Raw genomic sequence first — 27873 nt, forward strand, 5'->3', positions numbered from 1 at the left:
GAGGAATGGGCTCTAATGCTGCCTTAAATTCTAAAATAATAGCTGCTACCACCTGGGCACAGCTTGTACACCAGGCACTGTATACATATTACTCTTCAAAACCTTCTTAAGAAAAACCCAGGCTCAGAGAGGGGATTGACTTGCCCAAGAATGCTCAGCTTATGAGGAATACGGCTGGCAGGAATCTTGGGCAGACAGTCTCTGAGGCCTATGTCCTCCCAGCATTACTGCTATTGCTCCATCCTTGGAATGGGGTCCCTCAAAAAGCACACGTGAAAATACTCTTTACCAAAACAAATTGCTCAAACTGAAAAGAATGAATTTCTAGTGCAATGCTAGGGATTGGAACAGTTTAGAGTGTCCCGATCAGCTGGGACCCTGCCACATGGAGGCAGGTGAGGTGACAAGTATCAGGAGGCAAAATGTCCTCCCTGAGTCTCACACCCTCTTTCCTGGCTTGTTACCATGCTAGAAAGTCTGCTCTTAGGATGGTGTTCCTTTTAGCTACCCCAAAGTAAATTCCTCTGGGAGACAAAGCATTGCTGCCGAACAGAACTCTGTAAAGAACGGACAGTAAAGGAGCTACTCTTTATTGACCATGCTCAGTGGGGACAATTTCAACCCTCCAGCCTCCCCACTCCCCAGTAAAGTATGCATACTATAGTTCATAGATGTGCAAACAAGCTCAGAAAGCAAGCTCCAGGGGGATGAGGTGAGGCCAGGGAGCCTGGTTTCTAGGCCTGTCCCCTCCACTGCTGCACACAGCCTTGTGGGCACACACGGCCCTGGGGGTCAAACAGCTCTGGGGCAGTACAAGCCCTGGGAACAGAACACACATGACCCTGGGGGTACATGCCCTGGGGAGGTGCATGCCCTGGGAGCACACAGAGGTCTGGGGACCAAACCACCCATCCTCATTGTGCCTGGGACCTGGTCCCCTTCCTTCCCACTGCAAAGAGAGAGGCCAGATGTAGACTTAGACAAGTGAGGTAGGTGGGCTTAGCACTCAGGAAATTTATTTCTCCTTTTGGCAGAAGAGAAGAGAAATATGGTCTCGATCTATGCTTCAAATCTAAGATCTGCCTTAAGCCCACAAACCTACACCACATGCCTTGGTCCCTGTCTCCTTTCAAAAAGAGTTAGGAAACTCAAGCTCTTTAATACTTACGGGAAAGACTTTCTTGTGGTTTTGAATAACTGTGGCCAAATGAGGAAGGTTTATAGTCTAAATGAGAAGACGGATTGGGGTTACTATCCCTGGGCCCTCAGTGAACCACTAAGATCAGAGTCCTCTGGGAAGGGCCTCTGAGGCTCACCCACCATAGATGGCCCAGCAAGCCTGAGGGGAAGCCAAGCAGAGTGACTCACTGCACAGCACTGGGCTGGCACTAGCTCAGGCAGAAGAATTGATGGAAACGCTGTCAGTAGAATATACAAGCATCCTCTGAAGAGAAGAAAATAACCTCAAAGGAGTCCTGAGGGGACCGATAAGCATCACTGGCCCCAAGCCACCCAAAGCTTTCAGAAGCAGTAGGATCTTCATAAGCTCACAGCCTCGTGTTCACCCAGCGGGCTTGAGAGCCTACGTCAGCTGGGAGCAGAGGGACAAGCAGATAGGACAATGGGAGGAAATGGTAATTGCATCCTTAGGTGCAAACACGATGGGAAATTCAGAAGCGTGCTGGTATCTTAAAAGGGAAGAACATCTGTATTTCACATCAGGGCATTCAGGAGACGCCAAGGGGCGGCTTATAGTATAAGAGATTTACAACTTTGGCAAATCTAAATGCCCAAACTGCCCTTTTGGGGAATTCCCTGGAGAACTGAGTGTGAAGAGTACTTGGTAGGGGAACAATGGCCTCAGCCGGGCCTGTGGAAAAGGTAATTTACAGGGCAGGGCCAGCACCAGACCCAGGTTTTAACCCCAACCTGCCAAGTGGTTGTAAACCTCTCTCCTCTATGGGCATCCAACTTCCTTTGTGAACCCCAGGTACTTCAGAATGTGTATGTATCCATTTCCTTATAAGGGATGATGAAGTTAAAATGAGGCCATTAGGGTGGGCTCTAATCTAATCTGACTGGTGTCCTTGTGCAAAGAGGAAACTCAGACATCCAAAGGGACCCCAGGGATGCACACTCACAGGAGAAAGACCATATGAGGACACAGTGAGAAGGCAGTCATCTGCAAGTCCAGGAGGGAGGCTTCAAAAGGCACCCACCGTTGATCTTGGACTTCCCATCTCCAGAACTATGAGAAATAATCTGTTGTTCAAGCCCCCAGTGTACTTTGCTGTGGCAGCCCTTAAGGAACTAACACAAGTAGCCTCCAACATCTTTTGAGACTCAAAACCCTTTCTTCGAATGAAATCTGACATGCAGAAGCCCACTATGAAACAAGGGCAGAGCTGCTCTGGTCGAAGGCAATGTGGGGGCTTGTCCCATCTTTCTCCTCCTCCAGCAGCCCCTGTGGCTCCCCTCCAGGGAGCCCCTGGGTTTCCAAGGACACCTGGCATCCCAGGAGCAGGGGCCCCTGAGCCACAAGCCATGACTGTCCCTTCCTCAGAAGTGACTTAGAACCATGCAATCTAATGGGCAGGCTGTTCCCTCCTTGGTCCTCCTGGGGCCTAGATGGCTCTAGGTGCCAGAGCATCCTATGAAGCCTGAGGAACCAGGTACTCAGCTGGACGATAGGAACCAGGAGGGGGCCCAGGACCAGATGACATGTAGCCCCAGAGCCCCAGAAGCCATCCCACACTGGGCAGCAGAGCTTGCCGAGATTTCAGAGTCCAAGAAGCAGAGTGAAGGAAGCCTGAGTGGACTTGACTAGGGGATGGAAACTCATGAGGAGGGGCTCGGCCCAGGATGCCATCAAGGACAAACCTCTCAACTCCACCATCAGGAGGTCCCTGAGACACTGCATACTACCAAGATACAGAACAAAAGGGACGTCAGGGCTGGGAGGGCTTGCAGGGCTCAGCATTTTGCAGAGGGGACGATAGATGCCCAGAGAGATAAAACAATCAGGCAAGGGCTAGTAACTCATGTCAGCCCAGGTTTAGGATTTAAAGCTGAACCTGGATCTCTGCTGCCTCTCTCCACCTGTTCTTTGTCACACATCTTAGAGGAGACAGAGCCTCTGCTACTGAGCTGGCTAACAATGCAGGAGCCTTACATCTGTACACTCTTAGATGCTTTCAAACATATTTTTCTCTTGAAAGCCTTGTGAGGTCAAGAGAACAAAACTACCATCTCCATTTTACTGATGGGGAAACTGAGGCCCAAGAGAATGGACTTGTGGTTTTATAATCACAGTGAGTCAGCAGGGCCAGCACTGTGGCACTGTGTCCACGGTACCAACATCACACAGTGTCTGCTGTAAGAGTCAGCCAGTTCCCCACTCCTGGTCCCGTCCCCATCATCCCTGGCTCAGGTGCAGCTTGTCCCTTCACCCAAAAGCTTCCCCAGGTGAATTTGGGCATCTGGCACAGAAGTTTCTAAGAAGGAAAATAGTTCAAGTGGCCTAGAGACATAGTTCCAGTTGACTGTCACAGTCATTCACCTGAAACCAAAGCCTACTTAGCTCCTAACTGGCAAATAACGTCAGGCAAGTTTCTACCTCTTTCTCAGACTGTGTCCTCATTTATAAAAATCAGAGGACTGGAACAAGAAATCCATAGGGACCTGTGAACAAGTATGCCCAGTCCACGACTCTGCTATTCAAACCTCAAGCCTAAAATAGGCAGTAATTAATCTGCCTCTTCCACCTGACCACAGGGCCCCTGAAGGGACCACATCCCACGGGCCAGCTCCCGTTCATCCTTCCAGAGACTTTGATTAAGGACAATGTCAATAGTGAAAAGGGTGGCTGTGCTCCAACTATGAGAACCTGGGCTTCAAAGTCAGGGAGCCCTGGGCTCAAATCCAAGTGCTACTGCTTACAGTTATTTCCCTCTGTGAGCCTTGGTTTCCCCAACTGTAATGTAGATGTGCTAATGCATGCCTTCTATAAAAGATTGCTGTGGGAACTGAATAAGATGAACTATATAAAGAATTTGGCATTCAGCAAATGTCACTTCCTTTTTCCTACTATAATAACAATAATAACAAAAAAAAAAACATGAAAAACAATGACCAACAGGTCATGATTCCCGCAATCTCAACCATTCATATTGTGGCCAAGAGCTCCTAATAAACTGAGACCTCCACACAGTCGAAATATAGCTGTACTTGAAAAGGATTTGAATAGAGTGGACTATCTCTAGGAAGGCCAAGAAGGAGTGGATGATGAGTCAGAATAAACAGGTGATGGCCCCTTCTGCTACCCACGTTGTGTGACCTTCAGCAAACCACTTTCCATCTCTGAGCCTCTGGTGTGTCAATCCTCTGATGGGAGTAACAACCACCACTTCAAAGGTGCTTGCAATAAGGAGCCAGGCCATAAAAATGCCTTGCAAACTGCATAGAGCTCCACTGGCCAGAGAGAGGCAGTGAGGAAGGAGCTAGCATAGGGCCCAGGAGGCAGGGGAAGCTGGCAGAAGGCTCTGTGGAATGGACAAAGAAGAGACCCGCCTAGAGGAAGAGAAGGCAGAAGCCCAGGTCCTCGGCACTGGCCAGAGCCTTTCCCAAGCCATCTTCTGCCTCACCACCCGCCACCTCTTCCCCACCATGGGCAGTACCTTTCCTCCCAAACAGACCCCAGGGGCCTTTGCCTACTTTGTTCTTGCTCCCTGCCAAAACCCTTCCTGCCCATCCCTTGGGGCAGCTTCCATGTACTACTGCCTCCTCCCTAACCTCCCTTGCCCCACGGATAGAAATGCCCCATCTCTTCTCTCCTCCTTGCTCCCCTCCTAAGTGCACCCACAAACTGATTTTCGTTCCTCAAAAAACTGACTTTAGGACCAGAACTGGGCTCTGGACCCTGCCACTGCACAACAATTATGTTCCTAAATTATTAGGTTCAGAAGTATGAAATGTCCTATTTCCTTAAGTACTTTAAGTTTGAAAGTTATAATCTTTGACATTTCACTGTGACGCTGTTGGCATTTGAAAAAAATGCCCCCCAAATCATATTATATCCAAATATGTGTTCCATCCTGGAACCAGTGCAATGCAGACAGCTCAAAATATGAAGTATTTGGGAAGGATGTGGCTAATGAATGTACAGTACATTGATAGTTTAAGAAGTTCTGTTCTGGTGATTTTAATCTTAAAAATGAGCCACATGGGTGACCTGAGACCAAGACGGATAATGATAAGCTGGAAGCTGTAGTGGAAGCGAATCCACACACCTAATCACACCTAAAGCAGCAAGGTTTAATGTTACTATGCTAACAATATTAGACCATTTGAAACAAATTAGCAAGGTAAAGAAACTGGATAGATGGGTTCTGCATGAATTCACCAAGTGTCAGAAGAGAATTTTCTACTATTTCTGAGAGGCACCTGGGGGCCTCCACCAAGGCCCAGACCCTGCCACCTACAAGACCACATCCATTCTCCTGTTCCCTGATACATGTACACTGCTGTTTCCCAATTCTGGCCCATCCCTTTCCCAGTCAAGGTTGTGGGCCTCTGTGGTACTATCTTCTAGCCACAGTGATAAAGCCAGGAAGAGGTGCCCAGCAGGCCAAGGAGCTGCTAAAGAGAGGGCTCCCTTAAGCCCACCAAGCCGGTGGGCCCTCCTGAGAACACAGCTGGGCTAGAAGAGTAAAGAGTGAAGAGACCATGTGAGGAGGACATCAAGTTCTGAAGACAGAGCCTGGGGCCTGGATCCAACTGCTCAATCAGCTTTGCTTTCTGCTTCCGATGGCTGGGAAGTGGGTGTCTGTCATTTGCCTTTCCAGCCAACACTCATGGCTAGCTTTCACTTTAGGGCCATTTTCACAAAGAAACTGTTTTGTTGTTGCTATTGCCTTTAATCTCTTGGGGAGAATTATAAAGAGCAATTGCATCACCATGGTATGGATCCTTCCCAGTGATGTCCCCTCCTCTTCAGTAACTGGCTTGTGCTATTCAAACACTACTTCAGTGATGATGAACTACCATCTCTACTGGAATTTCAAGATTGCCTTTGGGCAGCTGAAGTTGCTGTTACGAAGGCCCAGAGACTATTGTATGAAAAGGTTTCTTCCACAAGTTGTCTCTCCAACCATACCAGCCAGGCATGTGGTCTACTGAGGGACAGGAGCAGCCCGTGCACTGTGCTGTCCAGGTCCAGCTCAGAGCTGGGCCCAATCCCAGTACCCTGAGCATCCTGTGGCTTATGAGCGCTCCCTGGGAAAAGTTCTATGTGGTTTGGGAAGCAATGGAGCTAAGCAAGCCTGAAATGCTGCACAAGATATACTGTAAGTAACTTGAGATCTCAGAATAAGAAAATGACCTGAAATCAAGTGGGAAAAAAATAAAACCTTCACCAGACTTTGCACACAGCCTGGGAACAAACATCAAAGGCCTGTTTCTTGACAGTCCTGGGGCCTCTGAGGGTGAAGTGGCCAGGCAGTGGTCAGTTGTACCCAGCTGGCTTTGCATCTGCCCATGGTGCCCTCACCCTGGCTGTGCTCTGGGTTAGGAACAACTGACGGACAGAAGGCATTGACTCTGGTGTGAGGATAGCCTCTGGGCCACGGAATAGAGTCCTCCAATGCGCAGGCATGAATCAGAGAGGCCTTGCCAGGAGGGAGGGACCACATGCCCTCTCTGTCACACATCACCATCACACCCACACATACAAGTCATCCTTCACACAATCTCAATGCAACCACCAATACCCATGTCATCAACCAGCTGCAGTCTCCATGATCTCTCCCATCTACACACACACCCCACAGTGACACCATCCAGAACTGGATGGGTTTTCCTAGCCCATGACTCCACTTCTCCCCAGCTGAACAACATTTGATCTTCGAGACTGTCATTTCTTTGGGCTAGCAAGACATGTTTTCAACTCCCCAAAATAATAACAGATCACCCTGAAATAGCATCAAAGGATTTTTTGGCAAGGCTGAATCTGAACCCCAGAACAGGAAGGCCCGTGGTGATCGCCTGAGGCTTTTAAGCTATGTTTGCAAAGCTGGGACTGCTCCAAAGAGGGTCTCAGAAGCCATGGCTGGAGAGTAGGTGTGAGTGCCAGTTTGGGAGGCAGGGAATGACTAGCAGTGATCTCCCCTTCCCACCTCTGCTGCTCTAGTCAAATTTGGTTTGCTAAATCTGCTTTATTTTACACAGTGACCTTTGGAATAAAGTTCATATGGAAAAAAAATCAGATTTCATTTCCTACAAAAAAATAATGCAGGAAGCACTAGTCCAAGCCCTCCTGTTAGATAAAGAGCCTACAGCACAAGTTGGGTCAATCACACGGCTTATGTGTAGCTGAGCCAAGTTGGGGACCCAGGTCTCCTTCTGCTATGTTGTGACCAATAAGTGCATGCTTTTCTGAGACTTGCCACCCTGCTGGGCTTCTCTGAACATACTTAATGGTGACACAAGCACCTGCCTGTCCAAATGTCCATAAAGGCCTTTGCCAGCTGCTAACCCTCAAGGAAGCAGGCAGAAGGTGGGTGACCCAGAGCTATAATCATTGCTGGAGAATCACAGCAAACTTTTGGCCAAGCCTGGCTGGCATCCCTCCAGACAGCAGAGGTCAGAATATTATGCCCCAACTCCATCTTGCTAAGGGCTTTCAATACTCCCCTTTTAAGACAGGAAGCTCAGCTAAAAAAGTTCAGTAATAACTACAAAACCCCAGCTTCCCCTTGTAAGGACTCCCCTTACCAGGTGTTGGTTCTTGTCAAATTCAGCTTGCATTAAGGATTCCCCCTCCCCTACTGAAAGCCCGTTATAAAAGCTTTCCACCCTCTGCTTCTAGGTGATTTCGAGAGACTTTGAGGCGTGAGTCTGCTCTTGGCCCGGCCGGTCAATAAGGACCCTTGCTTAATTTGGACTCAGTGTGCTGGCGTTTCTCTATTCCACTCGCTTTGGGTATAACAGGAAGTGCAGGGAGCGATGGGAGCACCACTGAGTGCAGTGTGAATGGCCCATGAGGGGACTGCATTATTCCAGGGGCTCCCCTTTGGAAGGCAAGGGGACAGGTTCTCCCCAGGAGCCCTCACAAATACCTGGAATGCTAACATGTTATCTGAAATCATTTTGGTGTGAATGTCTCACCACAACTGCCCGGGCTGTTCCCACCCTATCATTCCTGTCGTTGCTCCTCAAGAAGTCCCCCAGACCTTGGGGTGGGGAAGGCTCAGCCTTCCTCTCGAGTAGCCCTGTGGGACAGCAGCAGTCAGAAGGGAGGGTGCAACTGGTGGGATCCCAGAGGCCTGCCCCATACCTCACCTGAAGCCCCCAATCTAAGCAAGTTCTTACATCAGACAGTTGGGTGTCTAATCAAATACACCTCTGAACTACAGGCCCCAGGCCAGGCCAGGGCTCCACATCCCCTCCCAGCAGGGGTACTCCAAGTTCAGGGAGCTGGATGGCTATCAGGAAGCAACTAAAGGGTGAGTATGGCAACAAAGCCCCATGGGGAACTGCAGGACATCCCGGTGGTTGTGTCTACTGAGGTGGCAATGTGGCCTCCACCATGGGTACCAAGCCAGCACTGAAGGTAAGAAAAGACAGGAAGGGGAACAGAGGCATCTGAGCATGGCTGGAACAGGCTCATACTCACCAGAAGCTATGAGAGGCACAGCTGTATCTTGAGAGGCAGGAATTACCACTCCCATTTCACAGAGGCCTAAACTCCAGGAATAGAGTCAGCCTAAAACCAAGTCTGTCTTATTCACAAGTTCAAGTTTTCTTTTTCTTTTTTTTTTGTTTTTTGCAGGTTTTGGCCGGGGCCAGGTTTCAACCCACCACCTCTGGTATATGGAGCCGGCGCCCTACCCCTTTGAGCCACAGGCGCCACCCCACAAGTTCAAGTTTTCAAAAGCAAACCAAAAAAGCCAGCTCTGGGACCAGACTGCCTAGGTGGAGCCTGGAGCTACCAGTTCTACTTGCTAAAGGTAAACTACTCACCTACCCAAGCCTTGATTCCTCATCTGAACAACAGGGATTGTGATAGTGATCCTAACAGTGCCCACCTACCAGGGTTGCCATGGAGACTCTGGGAGTTCCATGTGTAAGATATAACGCAAAGGCACACAGGAAGCATCATGAATTCTGGTTGCTATCATTCTTACTACCAGTGAGAATCTCCATTCTATTGTCCTCTTAGGAGAGGGGAAGGAGAGCCTACAGGGGAGGACAAAGCCCAATGCATGCCCTGCCAGCACACCTCTAGCACCACAGCAGGTCTTTATTTGGGTCCTCTGGGAAGCAGAAGCCAGGCTATTCCGAGCTGCCTTCTGGGGCCTCAGTACCATCTGTCTACAGGACCCAGGGAAGGGCTCAGGTACCCTGAGGAAATAGCTAGACTGTGAGTCTGTCTGTGTGTACCGTGTCCACATGTGTGTCTGCATATCCGGGTGTGTGCATCTGTGGATGTGGCCATGTACATCTGTATGTGTGTTATTTGTGTATGTGTGTGTGCATGTATGTTGGCAGGGCTGTGACTTCAGGCCCACTAGCACAAGGCTGTGTAGGTCTAGACGGGCAGCCTCCCTCACACCAATGTGCCACAGGTGCCAGGCTTGGCTGGCTAGCGTGGGGAGCGGACAGAAGCAGCCCTAGTCCTCCATTCCTGTACAAAGTGAAGAGTGGCCTGGGGGTGGGCCCCTAAAGCCACTTTCAGAGGAAGAGGGCTATACACAAAAGCATACGTGTAACAGGGTGTCCCACTTCCAGGCTGCCCCAGTGATCACTGGAGCAAAGACACTTGAGCACAGACTCTGAGATCCCCAGAGCCTGGGGCCCCCTCACAGAGGGGGAAGCTGAGGTAGGCATCCCCAGACCTGGACCTCCTGAGAGCACAGCTTCCCTCAGTGAGACCAAGAGACCCCCACCCAACCCTGTCAGGCCGGGATTAGCAAACCCAGGCCAGGGAGAAAAGGCAGGCCAGCTTACAGTCTCCATGCATATGAGCCCATGCCAGGAATGAATCATATCATCATGGCAGGATTAAAAGGAAAATGCCATTAGAAAGTGCTGTGTACACACACGCATTTAATAAGGTCAGTAGCAGCAAGCAGCAGGCAGGCCAGTGCACAAGGTGACACAGACCCCATTGTCCTCCTCCCACTTGCAGCGGAGGCCCCTGGAAACAGGCACAGGGCCGGCCAGGGTGGGAGAGCAAGCATGTCTGGCCAGGGTGGGAGAGCAAGCATGTCCGGCCAGGGTGGGAGAGCAAGCATGTCCGGCCAGGGTGGGAGAGCAAGCATGTCCGGCCAGGGTGGGAGAGCAAGCAAGGACAAAGCTACTCCTTCTGCCTCCCCTTTCTAGGGGCCACCTCCTGGTAGTTGTTTCCAAATCTTCCCCACCAAGCCCCTCCAAAGTGAGATGCACTCCCTGGGCCTCTGTGCTCTCAGTGTTCTGTCCTCTGCTTGGAAGTGAATAGGACAATCGATTGTCCCTTATTAATCTGTTGTGCTCCCTGGTGACATAATTCCCAGGTGACAAATATAGACAAGAATCCTAGAGAGCTCCCAGGAAATGAACTCATGGAAAAACTCCAGCTCTAAGGTGGTGTAGGGGACCATATTCAACCAGGATGTGCAGAGTCGGAGCCAGGACCCAGCCAACAGGGGTGCAGCAGGGAAAGTCAGGGCAAGCAGCCTCACCACTTCTCCTGCCTTTGAGGCCTCCCAGGCACCTGCCCACTCACCTCCCTGGAACCGGCCCTGGACACCAGCCTCATCCTTGCAGCTTCAGAACTACTGTGGTCCACAACAAATCCCTCCTGCCCTGAGTTCTTGGGGGTCCCAGGTCTCATCCTCAACTGTGCATCCCCCGCACATGCATGAAGGGAGTCCCCAGGAGTGCTCCAGTGTGTACCTACTCCAGGGCCATGCAAGCTCTTTGAGGGTGTCTCTTGGGTTGTCCCCTGCATATATGGAGAGGCCACAGAGAAGGCAGCCCTGGACATGTATGTACATAAGACTGTGACTGCTTTCTCTCCTCCACCTGCGGACTTTCCCTGCACTGCCCATTCATTCTTTCCACAATACTCACTGAGCACCTGCCACGTGCCAAATATGCCCAGAGCTCTGGGAGGTGGCAGTGAATACAATAGACCAGCCTGGCCCCAGGGAGTTGAGGGAGGAAGATACTCACAGCTCTGTGGACCTGGACAGGATGGCCGACAGGGTGAGCAGGATGCATCCGTAGGGACCCACTTCGAACTGGCAAGGGGAGAGAGGAATGAGTTCTTATCCATCTGCACCTCCCTCCTCCTCTCAGCCACGACACCTCTGTGGTGGCGACACCCCAAGAAGCAGCCTGCCCTGAGGCTCTGACTCCAGCCTTGCCCTGGAGGCTGCCAGGTAGACCCAGGAAAGACCCCCTAAAGGATAGGATGTGCCAGCCTGAGTGATAACGGCCTGACCATAGAACATGTCACCACCTGAGTCCTTGAAGATAGCAGCAGTCATGGCAGGCCCCAGATGTGCAAATGAGTCCTGGGATTTATCACACTGAAAACTCCACCTGCCCTCTATCCAAGACTGGGGCTCGGATACTGAATGGCCTGCCTGAGGTCACATAGCTTATAGGCAGCATAGTGGGGTTCCAGGGAGCTTGGCATAAATCCTGATGCCTTATTCCAAAACACCACGTTACATGGAGAGTAGTAGAGAGGAGGTTTGAAGCCGAGTCAAGATCAGGAAGAGATAAGGCAAATGGGCTTTGTGAGTACATGCTTTAAGTTTTGACATTTTTAAAATACTTGATATTTGTTCACCATGAGGTTTTGTAATTTTTGTTTTAAAAATATTCATGCTGATTTCTGAGTTTGGGGCACCCCCTTACATTCGATACTCAAAGTGAGTACTTCACTCTTCTCCCCCTGGACTCAACCCTGGTCTGGATTCCATGTCCTGGGCCTGGCTCCCTTATTTTAAATCCTGGCTCTCTTACTCCTAGCTATGTAAACATGGGAATGTTCCTCTGTCCTCAGTCTTCTCAGCTATAAAAAAGGATAATAATCAGAGTACCTACCCTCATCAGTTTGTGAAGATTGCATAAGTTAATCCTTATAAAGTACTTAGAACAGGGCCTGACACCTGTGTTAACTGTTGGTATGACACTGACTCTGCACTGCCCTCCTGTCTAGTAAGCCCAACATTTCACAGCCCATTCGAATGACCATTGTCACTTTTGCTCCCTGGAAAGACATCACCCCCCAACTGCAAGTCAGTGTAAAGGCCTTACCATCCCCTGTGGGGACAATAAAAATCAGCAGTTTGAAGATACTGCCGATTACATTAGTGTTTCTTGTGTGTGATCAACTTCTTTTTAGACCTAAAATCAGTGGGAAAACTTATTTTTCCAGAGAATTTAATAATTTACAGAATTTCCATTTTTGCCTTGGCTTCTGGGAAGCTCAGAGCCAAATATGGTATTTTAGTGTGGTAACTACTGTAGCTCAAGCTTCTAATAAAAAAATTATTCTTTATCTTTCTCAAAATATAATCTTTATTTTTATCCAGTAAATCAATTAGTCATTCAAGAAATTACTGATTACAATTTTTGTGCCAAGAGGGTTCCCTGCTAAGGCTACACTCGTGAACAAGGTGAATGTAGATCTGCTCTCTTGGAGAAGTAACTCAGTGGGAAGAAAAAACAGTAAGACACTTGTAGGGGTGGGGAAAGGGCCATGATAGAAATGCAGGTTGCTCTGGAAACACACAGGAAAGAGCTTCAACATAGACATAGGTGTTCTGGAGAAAATGATGTCTAAACAAAAGCCCAGGGGACAAGCAGGAACCAGAAAAGAGGAGAACACTGCTCCAGGCAAGAGGAGAAGCACATGCGATGGCCCAGAGCAAGAGAGAGGAAGCTGACTGTGCAGCAACAGAGAAGAACCCCCAAATGTCTTTTTGTTTGTTAACAAGCAACTTCCAATCCTTTTTTGTGGAAGTAATGAATGAATCAACAACAACCTTAAATCAAGTAATCTTATGCCAGTCACTTCACTTCTGTTGTCTTCAGTTCCCCTTTTGCAAAACAAAGATAGTGAGGACTCGTCTGGCCTATTTCCTTGGCATAGGTGCACATTCTATGAGATAGCGTCTGTGGAAGTATTCTGACAATCGCAAATGTCAGGGGGCATGGACCTGGGAGGACCTGGGCCAGCAGCCCCTTGTCACAGTTATGCTACAGAGTTGCATGTTGCCTTAGAGATGTCAAGAAGCTCTCTTACTCTGTTTCCCTCCTGTAAAAAGCCTACTTTCTCTGCCACAAACTTCCATCTCCCCTGGGGGAAGTCACAAAGTATTCCTGGTTTCAGTTTCTCCCTCTGGAAAGCCTACTTCCTTCTGCCATGAACTTATACATTGTCTTGGGGAAGCCATGGTACTTTCTTGATCTGTGATCTGTTTCCCCCTCCGTCATGCTTGTAATGCCTACCTACCTATCAGACTCAATGATAGAATGGACACAGAAGCCTGCAGCAAGCCCCAATCTCTCTGTAAATTTAACTACTGTCACTCTTTGTGCCAGCATTTCTCCCAGTCACCCTCGAGGAGACTTCACCCTGAGCCTTAGACATGCCCCTCAGCAGAGAGTGAGGAGGTAACCCTACTCAGAGCTTCTTGCACATGCAAGAACACAAGTGAATCACCCCCATGTTCCATTTTTTTTTAACTTTTATTAAAATTATCTCATCAAATTCAAGCTGCCAAGACACTGAGGCCACAGAGCAATGTGCCTGCATTGAAAGGCAAACTCACACAAGGCAACTGGGCAGGAAACCACTGCTCAAGTCTGGAAAAATGTCTGGTACTGCTTAGGCAGAAGGGACCATTCTTCCAGCACTGCTCTGTGGCCCTAAGAGACTTGAACCCACGAAGGAACTCCAATGGCAGACAGGGGCGGGGGCATCCCTGAGCTGGCCAGGGGCCCGAGACAGCTCACCCACAGCATGAGTGGTAATGAAAACATGGCAAGGAGGCTATTTATTTGGGGCAGAGATGGCTCAGTATACATTTCCAGGCCTGGCATGAGGAACCCCTCTTAGGCCCAGGCCATGAAAAATGAATTTAGTGAGTACAGTGCTGAGGCAGCTCAAATGCTTCCAGCAAAAACAAATTAACTGCAGGGGGGAAGCTGTCTTTCAAAGTGAGGAGGGCCAAACATGGACCCTCTGTACCAAGGACCAAAGCTGTGTTAGAAGGGGGTTACTTTGAGTCCAGTCACTGAAAAAAGGAAGCCCCTTACCCTGCAGCAGACCTCTCTGAACCCCTTTCATAGTCACTGTCTTGCTTTGCTTATGCCTCTGCTGTACCAGCCAAGGGGGAAGCTTCACCTTACAGACAAGCTTACATAGGCCCCAGTGCTGAGGGGCCACCCAGGGTCATCAGTGGGCAGGGACAAGCCTCAGAACTAGGTCACTTGGGCAATCACCCTCAGGCCCCTCCTTGGGCCCCTCTCCTGAACGTGGTGGCTTCACGCTCTGCTCTACCTAGCAGTGGGGCACAGGTGCCCATAGTTATGCACACTGATGCTGACATGCTCTGTTCGCCTCTCACATGGACTGCTATATTCTCTCACATGCTCAGGATTTAAAAGCAGGTCTCCTTTCTGCTGATTCAGATTGCCTGGTACTTCATTTAGAAAACATGCTTCCCCATATGTTTAAGGTTCTTTGAGAACCATGGTTAGAGGGTGAAGAGCTAGAAGTTGTCTGGTAAACCCTACATATTCCAGTTTCCATATGAGAAAACAGAAGCCCAGTGATTTTCTCAAGGGCTCATGTGACTAAGGATAAGCCAGAGAAGGTCCCCAGGCCCCTGTTCCAGGCCCTCCGGCCACTCTAAGCCAAGCAGTGAACACATAGCATGCAGATAGCCCATTAGGTTATTCCAATAAAGGACCAGAGAGAGGCAGGGACAGGGAATAAGAGCAGGAAGGAAGTCATCCTAACTGTGCCTCTGCGCCAGACCCCGGGGCCCTCCCTGGGCTCAGTCTTCATATGAAGTAAGAGCCCTGGGATGAGAGGTCTTGAGGAGGATTGGTGCCTCCAGTGACCACACACATGCTTCCGCTTTGTTGTCAGGACAGGCCCTGTTTTCTACTCCAGGGACATCTGGTGCTGTCAGGACCTAGGCACTTCCCAGGGCTGTGCCCAGGTTCTTCGGGTCTTTGGAGAAAAGTGCTGAGGGAGGGTATTCTGGTGGCAGGAGCTATAGGCCCAGTCCCACATCCAACAAGTTCACCCCACATGGTTCACCACCAAATCCTCCAGTGCCTTTCCTGGGGCCTAAAAGAGCAAATCCCATACCAGAGGCCAAAGGAAAGGCCAAGGGGAGGTACGGAGGCTTGCCTGCACCCCAGGAGAGAAAGGTAGATGCTTTTTCTTTACTTTGATCCTGGCACACAGATAACAGAATTGCAAGGCCTTGCAGTTAGGGATCTCAGAAATCAGGAGCCTCCTGGTCTTGGCTCATCGTGCACACCATGGCTTCCCAGTATTTCATATGTCTACTACTAACCATGTCAGGGCTGCCCTCAAATCACCATGGCAGTGGTGAGAATAACACCAACAGTAGGAGCCAATAACCACTGAGAACACAGAGCAAGGCACGGCTATTCTGGGCTCTGCACAGGCTCTGAGGGAGAGGCTGGTACTATTTGCCACATCTTACAGATGAGGAAACTGTGGTACAGAGTTAGTAAGTTGCTCAAGGTCACAGAACAGGATAACTGGCTCCAGAAACCATATTCTGTACCCCTAGGGTGTGCAATACCCTCTCTACAAAGCCAGTGATGCCACAGCCCTAGCCCGAATTCCTGGAGCCCTGTGATTCTGCTGCTGTCTGGCCCTGGCCATGTTCCACCTGCCCCACTGCCAGGAATGGATGCATAGTTCTCCTCCAGTGGAGCTAAGATAAGCCACAGGAGGTCCCCAGACCCCTGTTTCAGGCTCCCTCTGGGCCTATCCCTGCCTCCCCAGGGACACCAAGCAGTATCTCCATCAGCACAGCTAAGCCTTCCAACCCCATCGAGCAAGCCCCTTTCTTGTCACTCCCATCCCCACCACTGGGCCTACAACCCAGTCTGCTGACAAAGAGGTCATGATTTCCAGAAGCAGATGCTTCAACAGGGACACAGAGCTCTCGTGACCACCGTCTATGAGTCGCTTCCCCTTCATTCCCACCCCACCCAGCCCAGCTCTGCTTTTTGCAGCCCCAGCTATAGCTGTTCTCTGAGCTTGTCCCCATGGCCAGCCAGCAAGGATGCAACGGTAGAGACTGGACTCCTTGCCACCAAGTCCACTCTTCTCTAGCCAAAATCAATCCTGTGTCCTTGGCCCACTACCTGGGGGTCAGCATTAGCCCCTTCCCAGCCTCTCTGCCACCACCCAGGGTCAGGGGATGAAGAGGGAGGTGCATCAGCATCTCTTTCACAGTGAAAGTAGAAAGCCAGTAGTGCACAGCCTACAAAAATAAACCATAGCTCATACCTGATGAATGCTTTGCTGAAGAAAAGTCACCAGCTCCTCATAGCAGGTCAAACTGTGCAGTGTGAGCTAATAAGAAACAAACACACAATGTGAGCCGCCCAAGCCAGAGGATGATACCCTCTTAGAATAGCTTCTGCCACCCTGGCTTCCACAGCTACAAAATCCCACTCAGGAATGTCCTTGAATTAGATAGCAGCATCCTCCAGAGTGGGGTTGAGAGACACACCCACAGCTGTGTGCAACTTAAAGGCTGGCCCAGGACAGGTGGGTTCTCCAGGCTAAGTCTGCCCTGTAGCAGGGGACCCCAGGATTCCAGACATCATGGGACTAAAGCAAAGGATCCAGCATCATGCGTGTCCTCAACAGAGGACAGCTGCACCCACACGGGCTAGTCATTGACATCTGAGAAGAGGTTGAGGGTAGTGGTGAGTGGGGTGAGTGCCACATCCAAATCACAATAGCCAGGCTGGGTCAAAGCCCAACAGGCCGTATCCTGAGTCCAATGGGAAGCAGCAGTTATGAGTCTACTTTGGTTTCTCAGGCAGGCCAGGAAAAAACACTTTTAGAAAAAGCATTCAACAATGTCAGACCCTTAATTAGGGTCACAGGGCCACACATGCCTAAACCTAGGTCAAATGAAACTAATTAATTAAAGCAAAAATTCTCGGTGAAGAAGTGGTTGGAAAACTTCACTGTTTCCATATTTTCAAAAATACAAAAGTGTGTATCTCTCATTTTTCCCTCAATAGTCCATGCTATTGAGTTCCTCCCCACTTTTTAACTTCCATCCCCTTTCCATCCCACCCCATCCCATGACAAAACTAGAGAAGGACAGAGAGAAGATTGGGGCTCAACTAAAGGCATGCTATACCTACTGCTGGTGCAACTGCAGCTCTGTAAACCTTCAAGGTGACAAGGAGCCAGTTGGCATTTTGACTATAAAGCCAGCTCTGGCAAGAGCCCATCCCCAAAGCCACCCCATGTCTGCCCTCACCTCAATCCCAGGACAAGGATTCTGTGGGCCTGGGCTGCAGGGAAGGCCAGCCCATCCCCAGCTGGGGAAGGATTTACTTATATGAAAGGAGACAGTCCCCAAACAAAGCCAAAGGTTGCGTGATAATTTTCCAGAAAGCCATACTGTTTCTAAGACTCCATCTGCTTTGTATTTCCCTGTTGGACTGAACTGTTGTATTCCAGAAGCCCTAAAAAGGAAAAGAAGGTGCATGAGTCCTCCGCATAGAAGATGTGCCCTCCAGCCAGGGTAAAACCACATGTGTCATTTAATGCGGGCAAATAAGAAAGTGTCTCCAGAGGAAAGAATGGAGCCAAGGGTTTCTCGTTTTTCCCCACTTTGAACTCACCCACTAGGCTGGATCCAGAGAACTTCACTAGTAGGGGAGGGAAAAAAAAAAAAGAAATGGAAAAAAGACGGCAGAGAGAGAGCTTGGAATAACCAAACCAAAGTCCTGGCAGTAGGAAGTCTGACTCTCACCCACAAACGACAAATATACTTCCAGACTAAGGAATGCTGCCTGGCCGATTGTTTTCATTGACTTGAGGAACTCCAGCCTTTGTCCTCTCTGGGACTCTCTACCTCTATGCCATCAGCATCTTTGACACCGCAAACACTGGGTAGGTAGCCCAATGCAGAAGGGACTAGAAGGAGAGTTGGGTTTGAGGCCCACTATGCCATTAGCTGCTGTGTAGTCTTGGACCAGCCACTGTTCCTCTCCAACTCTGGGCTTCTGCTTCCTAGTACGTAAGACAGGAGAAACTGTCTTACAGTTTCCTGCCCCATCTGCTCTCAGGCCTGCCCTGCAGGATTAGTAAATGCCAGATTTTCTCCTAAGCACATTTATTATTATCATCTATTCATACTGATAAATTATTTGAACTGATGTACTTATTACATGTGATTTATTTATATTGACTCATTTCGTTTTTATAACCACCTTATTAAGTTATAATTATTGTCAGTCCCATTTTCCAGATGAATAAACAGATGAGGCACAGAGAGGTTAAGTCAATTGCCCAAGGTCACATAGCCAATAAGCAACAGTGTTGAGATTATTGTGCCTCTGAAGGTCCTGCCCCTTACACTGCTATAGTGACCAAGTCACTATAGTGAAGAAAAGTCACCAGCTTCTCATAGCAGGTCAAACTGTGCAGTGTGAGCTAATAAGAAACAAACACAGCATGAGCTGCCCAAGCCGGAGGATGGTAGCTCCACCTCAGAGTGTGCACCTTGGTCCATCATAATCCATATGATTTCAGCATACCATGTGGATTACGTGGGGTAAAATGCAGGCAGCAGGGAAAGACCATGCAGATTGGGGCAATGGAGTCCAGGTCCAGGTCTCCAGTTGAACTCTCTGTCTCCTCCTCTATGGAATAGGACCAAGAGACAGAGCAAATGGGAACATGCTTTGCGGACTGGGAATGACAGTAGAATAGGGTCACTACTGATTAAACTTGAGAGCTATTTTTTGTGGCCTCCAAATCAGAGAAATATAAAGAGGACCTGACTGCTAGGGTCAGAGATTTTCTCAAAGGGGTCACCCCAAAGCTCCCCAGGAGAAAGATATGACTGCCCTTTCACGATGAGAACTGAAGCCTAGGGAGGGCATCCTAGAGCCACATGGCGGGCTTGGGCCCCTCTCACAATCTGGGCTACCCAGCACGTCAGGCTGACTCTCAGCCTCATCCCAGCATGTGACACGGCAGGGTGCTGAAGGGTGTGCAGATGCGGTCCTTAGGCCTCGAGGACAGGAACATACATAGCCAGCTTGTTGCCACTATGCCAACAGAGGTTGAGCAATAGCAACACAGCCCTCAGTACAACTTACAGTGTGACCACAGCTCTCTCTTTATTCCCAGCCCGCCACACAATGTCTGCAATGGCCAGGACGAGGCAGTGGGTCCTGTGGGCATCTGAAGGCTGCATCCCCCTGAGGATGAGAAAGGGACTGCTTTTAGCTCATGGAGACACAAAGCTGATACGCTGTATCCCTGTGGAAGGACCACTTGCAGCCCAGGGGACTCTGAGGCATAGCCTGGGGAGGAGGGGCCTTCAGGGAGGGGCCCCAGGCAGGGCTGGAGGAGGAGGAGGAAGCTGAGGAAAGTGCTCACAGGAGAGAAGGTGCTGCCGAGGGTTTGAGGGACCCAGTAGTATGTGAGAAAGGACATGAGTTTGGATGGAGCCCAGGAGGCCCAGCAGGTATGCTTGGGAGGCTGTCATCTCAGAGAAATGCAGGGTACCACCCCTCAAAGATGTTGCCATGCCACATCTGGGGCCTTGGAGACACCACCTTATAGGGACAGGTGTCTTCACTCTCAGTTTCTAAGAGGGCAACAGCATGACCTGCTGGATACTCAGATTCAGGGTGTGGGGAGGAGGGAGGAAGGAATCAAAGATGGCCTCCGTGTTTTTAGTGGTGCCAGAGCTACCCATTGAAATAAGGAGAATGTGGCTGGAAGGAGGTGTCTAGTGTGGCAGATGAGGAGTTGCACCTCAGACTCACTGAGCTTGAAATGCACATGGACCCCTAGGTAGATCCCAGGACAGGGATAGGGGATGGGTATAGATTTCCCAGAGGGAGGAAGAGGAAGGGCAGAGGCAGCTGCCAAGGATGGAAGCCTCTGGAACTGTGAAGTGTCAAGAGAGGAGAGGAGAGAGACTCAAAGAGATAGGGGTAGAGTGCCATGACGCGGTCTTGGGAGCAAAGGGTTTAAGGTGGATAGGCAGTCAGAAGGATTAAAAATGGCAGGGATCTCTCTTACAATAAAAATGGTAACTAAGAGGTGCCTGGTACATGAAGTGAATGAGAGGGAAGAAGGGAAACAGCCAAATGTAGACATCTCTCTCCATTTCACATTTCCATGGCTCCTTAGGGTTATATTTCTTGCCTTCTTCTAGATCAGTGGTTCTCAACCTTCCTAATGCCACAACCCTTTAATACAGTGCCTCATGTTGTAGTGACCCCCAAGAATAAAATTATTTTCATTGCTTACTTCATAACTATAATTTTGCTACTGTTATGAATCATAATGTAAATATCTGATATGCAGGATATATTTAGGCGACCCCTGTGAAATAATACCAAGTCCAAATAATACCCAAGTCCCATGCTGAGCTGTGTCTCTCCTCTCCGAGGCAGAAGAGAAACCAAGGAGACCACAGCATAGTCCCCCATGCAGGGCAACATTTGGTCACTGTCCGGGGCCTGTAACACAGAGCCAGAAATCTACACCCACACTATTGTGGCCCAATTACTTTAAGATGAGAGGTGATATAATACAGTGGACCCTCAGTTTCCCCATCCATAAACTGGGTGACAATTGCCCTTCCCTCATAGTTTTAAATGAAATGATGTTTGCAAGATCCATGGACCAGTGCCTGGCAAGTGGTGACTGTTCAACAGTGCCAAGCAAGCAGTTTCCTTACGTGGGCCATGGCAATGGGAAAGTGAGTCCCCAACATCTGATAAGCAAGTGACACTAAGACCCTGACACTGAAAATCCTTCAACTGCAATGAGACAAGCAACAAGCACTCAAGCGCTTCAGAATATAAAACAGCAGGGCGGCGCCTGTGGCTCAATCAGTAAGGCCCTGGCCCCATATACCGAGGGTGGCGGGTTCAAACCCGGCTCCAGCCGAACTGCAACAAAAAAATAGCCGGGCGTTGTGGCGGGCGCCTGTAGTCCCAGCTGCTCGGGAGGCTGAGGCAAGAGAATCGCTCAAGCCCAGGAGTTGGAGGTTGCTGTGAGCTGTGTGATGCCACGGCACTCTACCAAGGGCCATAAAGTGAAACTCTGTCTCTACAAAAAAAAAAAAAAAAAAAGAGTATAAAACAGCCTGATATTCCTTGAGCCTCAGGAAGCCCACTGGGTTTCTCGGAGGAAATAGTTTCCACGCTATCACCACACCGGATACCCAAGCTGTTGGGATCACTGGCCCAGGTCACCATTCACTATGAAAACAATAGGGAGAAAATGGTGCTCCAGGTTATAAGAGAAGCCACGTCAAGGACTCAGTGGGGTCTGGAATAAAAGGGAAAAGGCTGGACGCTTATCCGTCTGGATTCAGAACCCCAAAATGTGGACTCTGTCATCCCACACAGCTCCTGTTCCATGCCTTGCCCTCATCCAAATGAGGGCCACATCCTGACACACATACTGAGTCCCTCCGACCCATCTCCCGTGTTCCTCTCCTGGGATGTCCTTCCCTCAGCTGAGTGCCAGTGCCCACTCATCTGCTGCATCTCACCCTCCTCCAATCTTCCCTGCTCCTACTCACAGGATGAGGGAGGGGCTTGGGAAGGTCTTCCTACAGCACAAGTATGGCCAGTACTCCCCAGTTAAAATCCTTAACATGTATAGGAGCTGTGCAAAATTATGTCTGGGTTATATTCTCCGCCTACAACATTTATGCTGGAACAGCTCTGTATTTGGAACTAAGGAGACGACTTTCAAACACCGTGTTCCACACTAACTTACTGAAGCAGATAATCCTTGGTTGGAAGCCTCTCCGTACAGTAACAAGATTTTAAAAGCCAACATATATAGTGTTAGTCATGCATCAGGCACTGTCATAAGCACTTTACATGTGTTATTTCATCAAACTGTTAAAACACACCTATGAGGAAGGTACTATTCTTATTTTCTTTTTAAAAGGGGAAAACTGAGGCACAGAGACTAAGTGATTTATCCAAGGTCACACAGTTAGTAAAAGCTGGAAAAAATAAGCATTGAGGAAGAAAGGAAGAGCCTGGAGAAGTAGAATCAATTGTTGTGGGCACTTGGTATCAAGGACTAACATCCCCTGTGCTTTGATCCTGTCATTTCAGCACTGTGCAACACAACAAAGAGACCTTGCTCTTAGGCTTGACCTGGCTCCCTGATCTCACAAGCTCTGTTCACAGCCCCTTGGAACCTCCATATCTCTAAGCCACTATTTTTCAACCTTTTTTATCTCACAGCAAACTTGAACTTAATATTTAAACTTCTGTGGCACGCTTAAATTATGTTGATCAAAAAAAAAAAAGAGTAAAAAGAATGTATTTATTGTGCTTTGAACTTCTTTTGAAAATAATTTCATTAATGATCTTTAAAAGTTTTCGAGGCACATCTAAGTTCCTCTCACCGCACACTGGTGTGCCACAGCACACCTGTTGAAGATGACTGCTCTATGTATAAGTCCTTGTTCTTTCAATTGGCTCTGGTTAGTAACTCTGCTAGTCTCCCCAACCTTCTGAGCTTTCTCCATCTTTCTCTTTTGTGACACAGCTTTCCAGAAAACACAGTGGAGAAGGGACAAGTGCAATGGCCAGAAAACTAAGAGGCCTGGACCACAGTCCTGGCTCCCAGGCTTTAGGGAAGCCCCTGACCTCCCTGGCCTTCACTTCCCCATCTACCTACAAATGCAGGCACTGGGTTAGGTGCCACCCTAACCATAATTCTGACTTTGGCATTCTGTCATTTTACTTGCCCCAGTGTAGGTAGTAGGGTGGTGTGCCTGCATCTACAGATGATAACAGAGGAAACTGCTGTTGTGCCTGAGTCACCCAGACTCGACCGGAGAGCTCCATGCCCACCTTCATGACCAGAACCCTGATGACAATGTCTGGAATGTGGTCTTGAAGTGCCTGATCAGTTAGACACATGTCTGTTAAACTCCTTCCAGAAGACTGGCACCTGGCCAGGCCCTTAAACCAAAAGAAGTTTAAGAGTCAAATTCCAGGCCAGGTGTGGTGGCTTAGCCTATAATGCCAGCATGTTGGGAAGCTGAGGCAGGAGGATCACTTGAAGTCAGGAGTTCAAGACCAGCCTGGGTGACCCTCTCTCTGCAAAATATACACATATTTTTTTAAAAATTAACCAGACATGGTGGCATGTACCTTTATAGTCTCAGCTACTTGGGAAGCTGAAGCAGGAGAACCACTGGGCCCAGGAGTTTGAGGCTGCAGTGAACTATGATCATGCCATTGCACTCTAACTGGGGCAACAGAGTGAGACTCTTCTCAAAAAACAAACAAAAAAAGAGTCAAATTCCTCATAGGAGAAGTGCAAGATAAAGACATTTATTTAGGTCACTGATTTTCAACCAGTATGCCACAGCACATAGGATCTTATGTGTACATTGAAAATTTTTGAAGATCATTAATGAAATTATTTCAAAAGAAGTTCAAAGCACAGTAAGTATATTCTTTTTTTTACCTCTTCTTTTTGATCAACATAATTTTAAGTGTGCCACAGAAGTTTAACTATAGGATCAAGTGTACTGTGAGATAAAAAATGTTAAAAACACCGATGTAGGGATTGGGGAATAATATATTCTTTTGCCTAAATTACCCAAATGTTTCGGATTAAAAAAAATAGCCTTGCCTGTGCACTCTGACGTGCCCATGTGGACTGGGTCTTCACACTATTCAGGCAGGAGCTGGCAAGTGAGCAGGGGTGGGTTACTCCACCCTTTCTGTTTCTTCTCAGGTTCAGGAGCACATGGCAAGAAAGTTGGCCTGGGTGCCAAGCCTGGTTCTGCTACTTCTGTCCACAGGGACTCTGAGCAAGGGCCCCTCCTCCTCTGGTCTCAAATTGCCCAATTCCAGAAGGAACGTGAAAATTTCATGAGGACCTCCCTAGACTCTCTGACTCTCAGATCTGCACCAGGCTCTGGGGCCACTTCCTGGACCATGGCTCTCTCCAGTCCTTTGGGGGAATGAGAACTCATCATCTCCCTTTTCAAGTGGAAAAACACCGAGGCCTGTCACCTAGCTCTGTCCTTCCCGACTGAGGAAAGGAGGAGATACCGGCTGCTGGCCTGATGGAATGAGTCTTAACGAAGCCAGACAGTTCTGCAGAAAAAACACCACTGCTGCCAAGAAGGCTTTATTTCAGCATGACTTCCCTGGAGGATGCAAGCCCATCCTCCACTCTGCTTTCACAGAACCATTTCCCCATCACTTATGGGGAGAAGAGTCTGAAGAGGGGCCTCCAGGGAGGAAAACACAGGGCTGGGCCCACAGGCCCTGACACCAGCTATAGATGCATGACATCTGGTCATCATGGTGCTCCTGAAGAGAACAGAGGCACTTGCCTCCTTTTTTTTTTTTTTTTTTAATCTGGATCATTTCTGAAATCCTGGAGTTTCAGAGTCAAAGAGAATGCTAAAGCCTCACACCAAATTGAGCACAGGCAGCCCATATAGGAACATCAATGACCCAGTCAATCAACATAAAATATGTATAAATAAATCAATGAAACCAGAGGAGCTGGGGGTTGAGGGCGGCTCCTGACATACTAAGTGTTCCCCTCTGTCAACGTGAAGCAGGGGCTCCCCAGGTGTTTGCTGTGTTATTCGCCATATTCTTCTGCATTGATTTTTTTCTAAAGTAGGGCAAAAGGGATTTTCTGCTGAGAAGGCCTTAATGAACAGAGCCACCCTTTGGTCACTAAGAGTCTGTATGGGTGTCCAAAGATGGAGTATCTAGAACTCATGGCTCTCAGCATCCCTCACAGTGGTGGACCCCCGTTGCTCCCTTCTCTTGTAGGCCACAGCAGCATTGCTATGATAGACATTATGTGCCAGTCTGAACTCTCACAGGATTCCAGATGTGTTCCTGAGCAAGCATCTTCCACTCTCTAGGCCTCAGTTTCCCCATCTGTACCATGGCAGGCTGAGTTCCATGGTCCTATATTCTTGCACAGCCCTTAAAGATAACTTACAAAGGACTTCTTTCTTTCTTTTTTTTTTTTTTAATTGATATTTGTCACCCTCGGTAGAATGCCGTGGCATTATAGCTCATAGCAACCTCAAACTCTTGGGCTCAAACGATTCTCTTGCTTCAGCCTCCCTAGTAGCAGGGACTATAAGTGCCCGCCACAGCACCTGGCTATTTTTTTTTTTTTTTTTAGGTTTAGCAGGCCCAGGCTGGGTTTAAACCCACCAGCCCTGAAGCATGTAGCCAGCGCCCTAACCACTGAGCTACAGGTGCCCAGCCAACTTCATATTTTCTTACCAAGTCCAATTTAGGAGGGCCAGAGATTACTTTCCTAATTTACAGATAAAGAAAGTGAGATCCTGCTTCCCCAGGGCTCTACTTTGGTCCCCCGCCAGTCCAGTGCTCTCTTCAGCATCTTCTCTCTCCCTCTCCCACCTGGGCACTAACGCTAAAGGCTAGACCCCACCCACTTGGCAAGGAGGACTTTCTGTGGCCTCTGACCTGCTGGCCCTCAGCAAAGCAGCAACACAGATTCCACCTCCCTTCTCTTATTCTGGCCCCTCACTCCCCTGGTCTTTGCTTGGCCTAAGTCCTATCCCATCCCTAGGAGGGATCTCTCTCCCCACTCCCTATCTACATGCAGCCTGACATAGGCCCAGAGTTGTGGGAAGAGGAAATTCTGGACAGGAAGGGTGGGGAGGGCATCTAGTACCTGTTGCTCATGGCACACCACCCCCAGAAGGAGGGGAAGGAAGGGAGTCCCTCACTGGGATTAGGGGAGAGGGTCTCTGCCCTCTGCTTATCACCGTGAGATTCCTGAGTCCTCTCAGGTTTTTTCAGGGAGCCCCAGTGACCGAGTTAGCTCTCCTCTCCTCCCTTCCAGTTGTGTATTCTTCATGAAGAATGTCTCCTCAGGCCTGCCATGAGGTCCCATGGGAGCAGGAACCAGTCTGCTAAGCTTAAGCTGCATGGTACCGCACCCTTATGCACGGGGTAGAGGTGCGAGGAGGGGCAGATTACAAGCAGCACCCGGAGTTATAGGGCTCCAAAGACAAAAGAGGTCACTTACCTACCCCATGAATCCTTCCAGGCAGCTCAGAGAAGGTAGCCCTCACCTGTAGGCTGAGCTCTCCTGGCCACTGGGTACAGACCTCTCTGATCCAGCCAGGCTACCTCCCCTGCAGAGTTGGACTCCTTCCCACTAGACACATCCTCACACACAACAACCCCCAGAAGCCACAGTTCCTTCTTCCCTTTTTCTCCTCCCACCGCCACAGCCCAGACCCTCACCTTTGGCCTGCAGACACATATAGACCTGGCCTCTGAGAGACTTCTGACCAGGTTGGCCCTAGCTCCTCTCAGAGTCCCAGGGTACCCTCGAGGGCCAAGGCTGCATTTCCTCCTGCCCCTCTCCCCCAGCAGAGCCCTGGCAGAACTATCTAGCAGGTGCTTAAATAGATACCTGTCAATACAAATTAGAGCCTCAGTCAGCACTTGGCAGGAGCTTGCCTGGCTGACGATGAGAGGAGGAAAACCTCAGTCCCCACAGCTTGGCACAGTTTTCTCTCTATCCAGAGCCAGCCATGGGTCCACACTGGATGGCTTTCTGCCTTCCAAGCCCTGGCTCTCCTCTCTGGCATGGGGAACAGAGCTCTGCCCCCAAAGGTGTGGCCTAGGGGAATATAAAAGCTCTCATATCTCCTGGGTGGGGTGGAATAGGGTGGGTGACAAGGAATCAAGCCTGCTTTGTGCCCTGAGCAGAATCAGCCCTTCCTGGAAACAACTGAAAAACTGAATGTTGGGAAACCATCCACCATCCCCTAGAAGTCCAAAATTAGAGCTCAAAAGCAACTCTGAAGGGGCATTGGACTTAAATGGGTTATAAAACATCTCATTTCCCACAAGGGCCAAGCCCAAGGCTTGACCCAAGCAGCTGGCAGTGCCCAATGCCCCTCTGGCAGCTTGACCCTAATCCTATCTACCACCCCAGGTCTCACTCTGCCCTTCTAAACACTGCCCTGGCCACCCCAGGCAACTATCCATTCCTCTCCCTGCCCTCAGGCTCCTGCACATCTTGTTCTCTTTACTGGAACACCATTCCCCCTCCCTTCTCTATTTGTCTGGATAATTCATTCATTTGGCCATGCGTTCATTCAACAAAAATTTGGAGGGCCTCTTCTGTGGACTAGGCACTGGGCCAGATGCCAGAGACCCAGTTGCAAACCGGGCAGCCCAACAGGCCCCATCCTCATGGGGCTTGTGTTCTGGGGGCAAGGAGCACATATGGACTTGTAGCAAACCCAGCAAACAAGAACATCAACTGGGAGTGGAGCTATTAGAGGAAGGGCCAGAGTTTATCTTAACAAGAGAGGTCAGGGAAGGCCTCCATGAAGATGTGGCCTCTGAGCAGTGAGAGGAGCCAGCAGGAAGAGTGCCTGAGCACACAAGGCATGTGGGCCCAGGATAGAGTTGGAGGATATTTGCCAGGAAGGGGGGAATAGTAGTGTGCAAGGATATACATGAAGGGAACCAGGGGTTCCGATCACCCTTCTGATCTCAGTAAGATTAAATGTCACCCTTCAGGGAAGCTTACTT

The 27873-nt window shown here is 49.3% G+C and overlaps 1 protein-coding gene across 3 annotated transcripts in view; it reads right to left on the reverse strand.

Moving 5' to 3' along the window:
* Positions 1-27873, reverse strand: part of MINDY4 (MINDY lysine 48 deubiquitinase 4) — a 255695-nt gene that overhangs the window by 22469 nt on the left and 205353 nt on the right. For 2 of the 3 annotated variants that reach the window (XM_053608563.1, XM_053608561.1), the window contains 5 exons: positions 19405-19506; positions 17920-17946; positions 17697-17760; positions 16559-16624; positions 11212-11279 (listed from right to left, as the gene is read on the reverse strand). In XM_053608563.1, coding sequence (XP_053464538.1) covers positions 11212-11279; positions 16559-16624; positions 17697-17760; positions 17920-17946; positions 19405-19506 — 327 coding nt within the window. The remainder of the gene's footprint in view (positions 1-11211; positions 11280-16558; positions 16625-17696; positions 17761-17919; positions 17947-19404; positions 19507-27873) is intronic. The other variant, XM_053608562.1, reaches the window with a different exon arrangement.

This window comes from Nycticebus coucang, chromosome 11, assembly GCF_027406575.1.
Source record: "Nycticebus coucang isolate mNycCou1 chromosome 11, mNycCou1.pri, whole genome shotgun sequence".
NCBI lineage: Eukaryota > Metazoa > Chordata > Mammalia > Primates > Lorisidae > Nycticebus > Nycticebus coucang.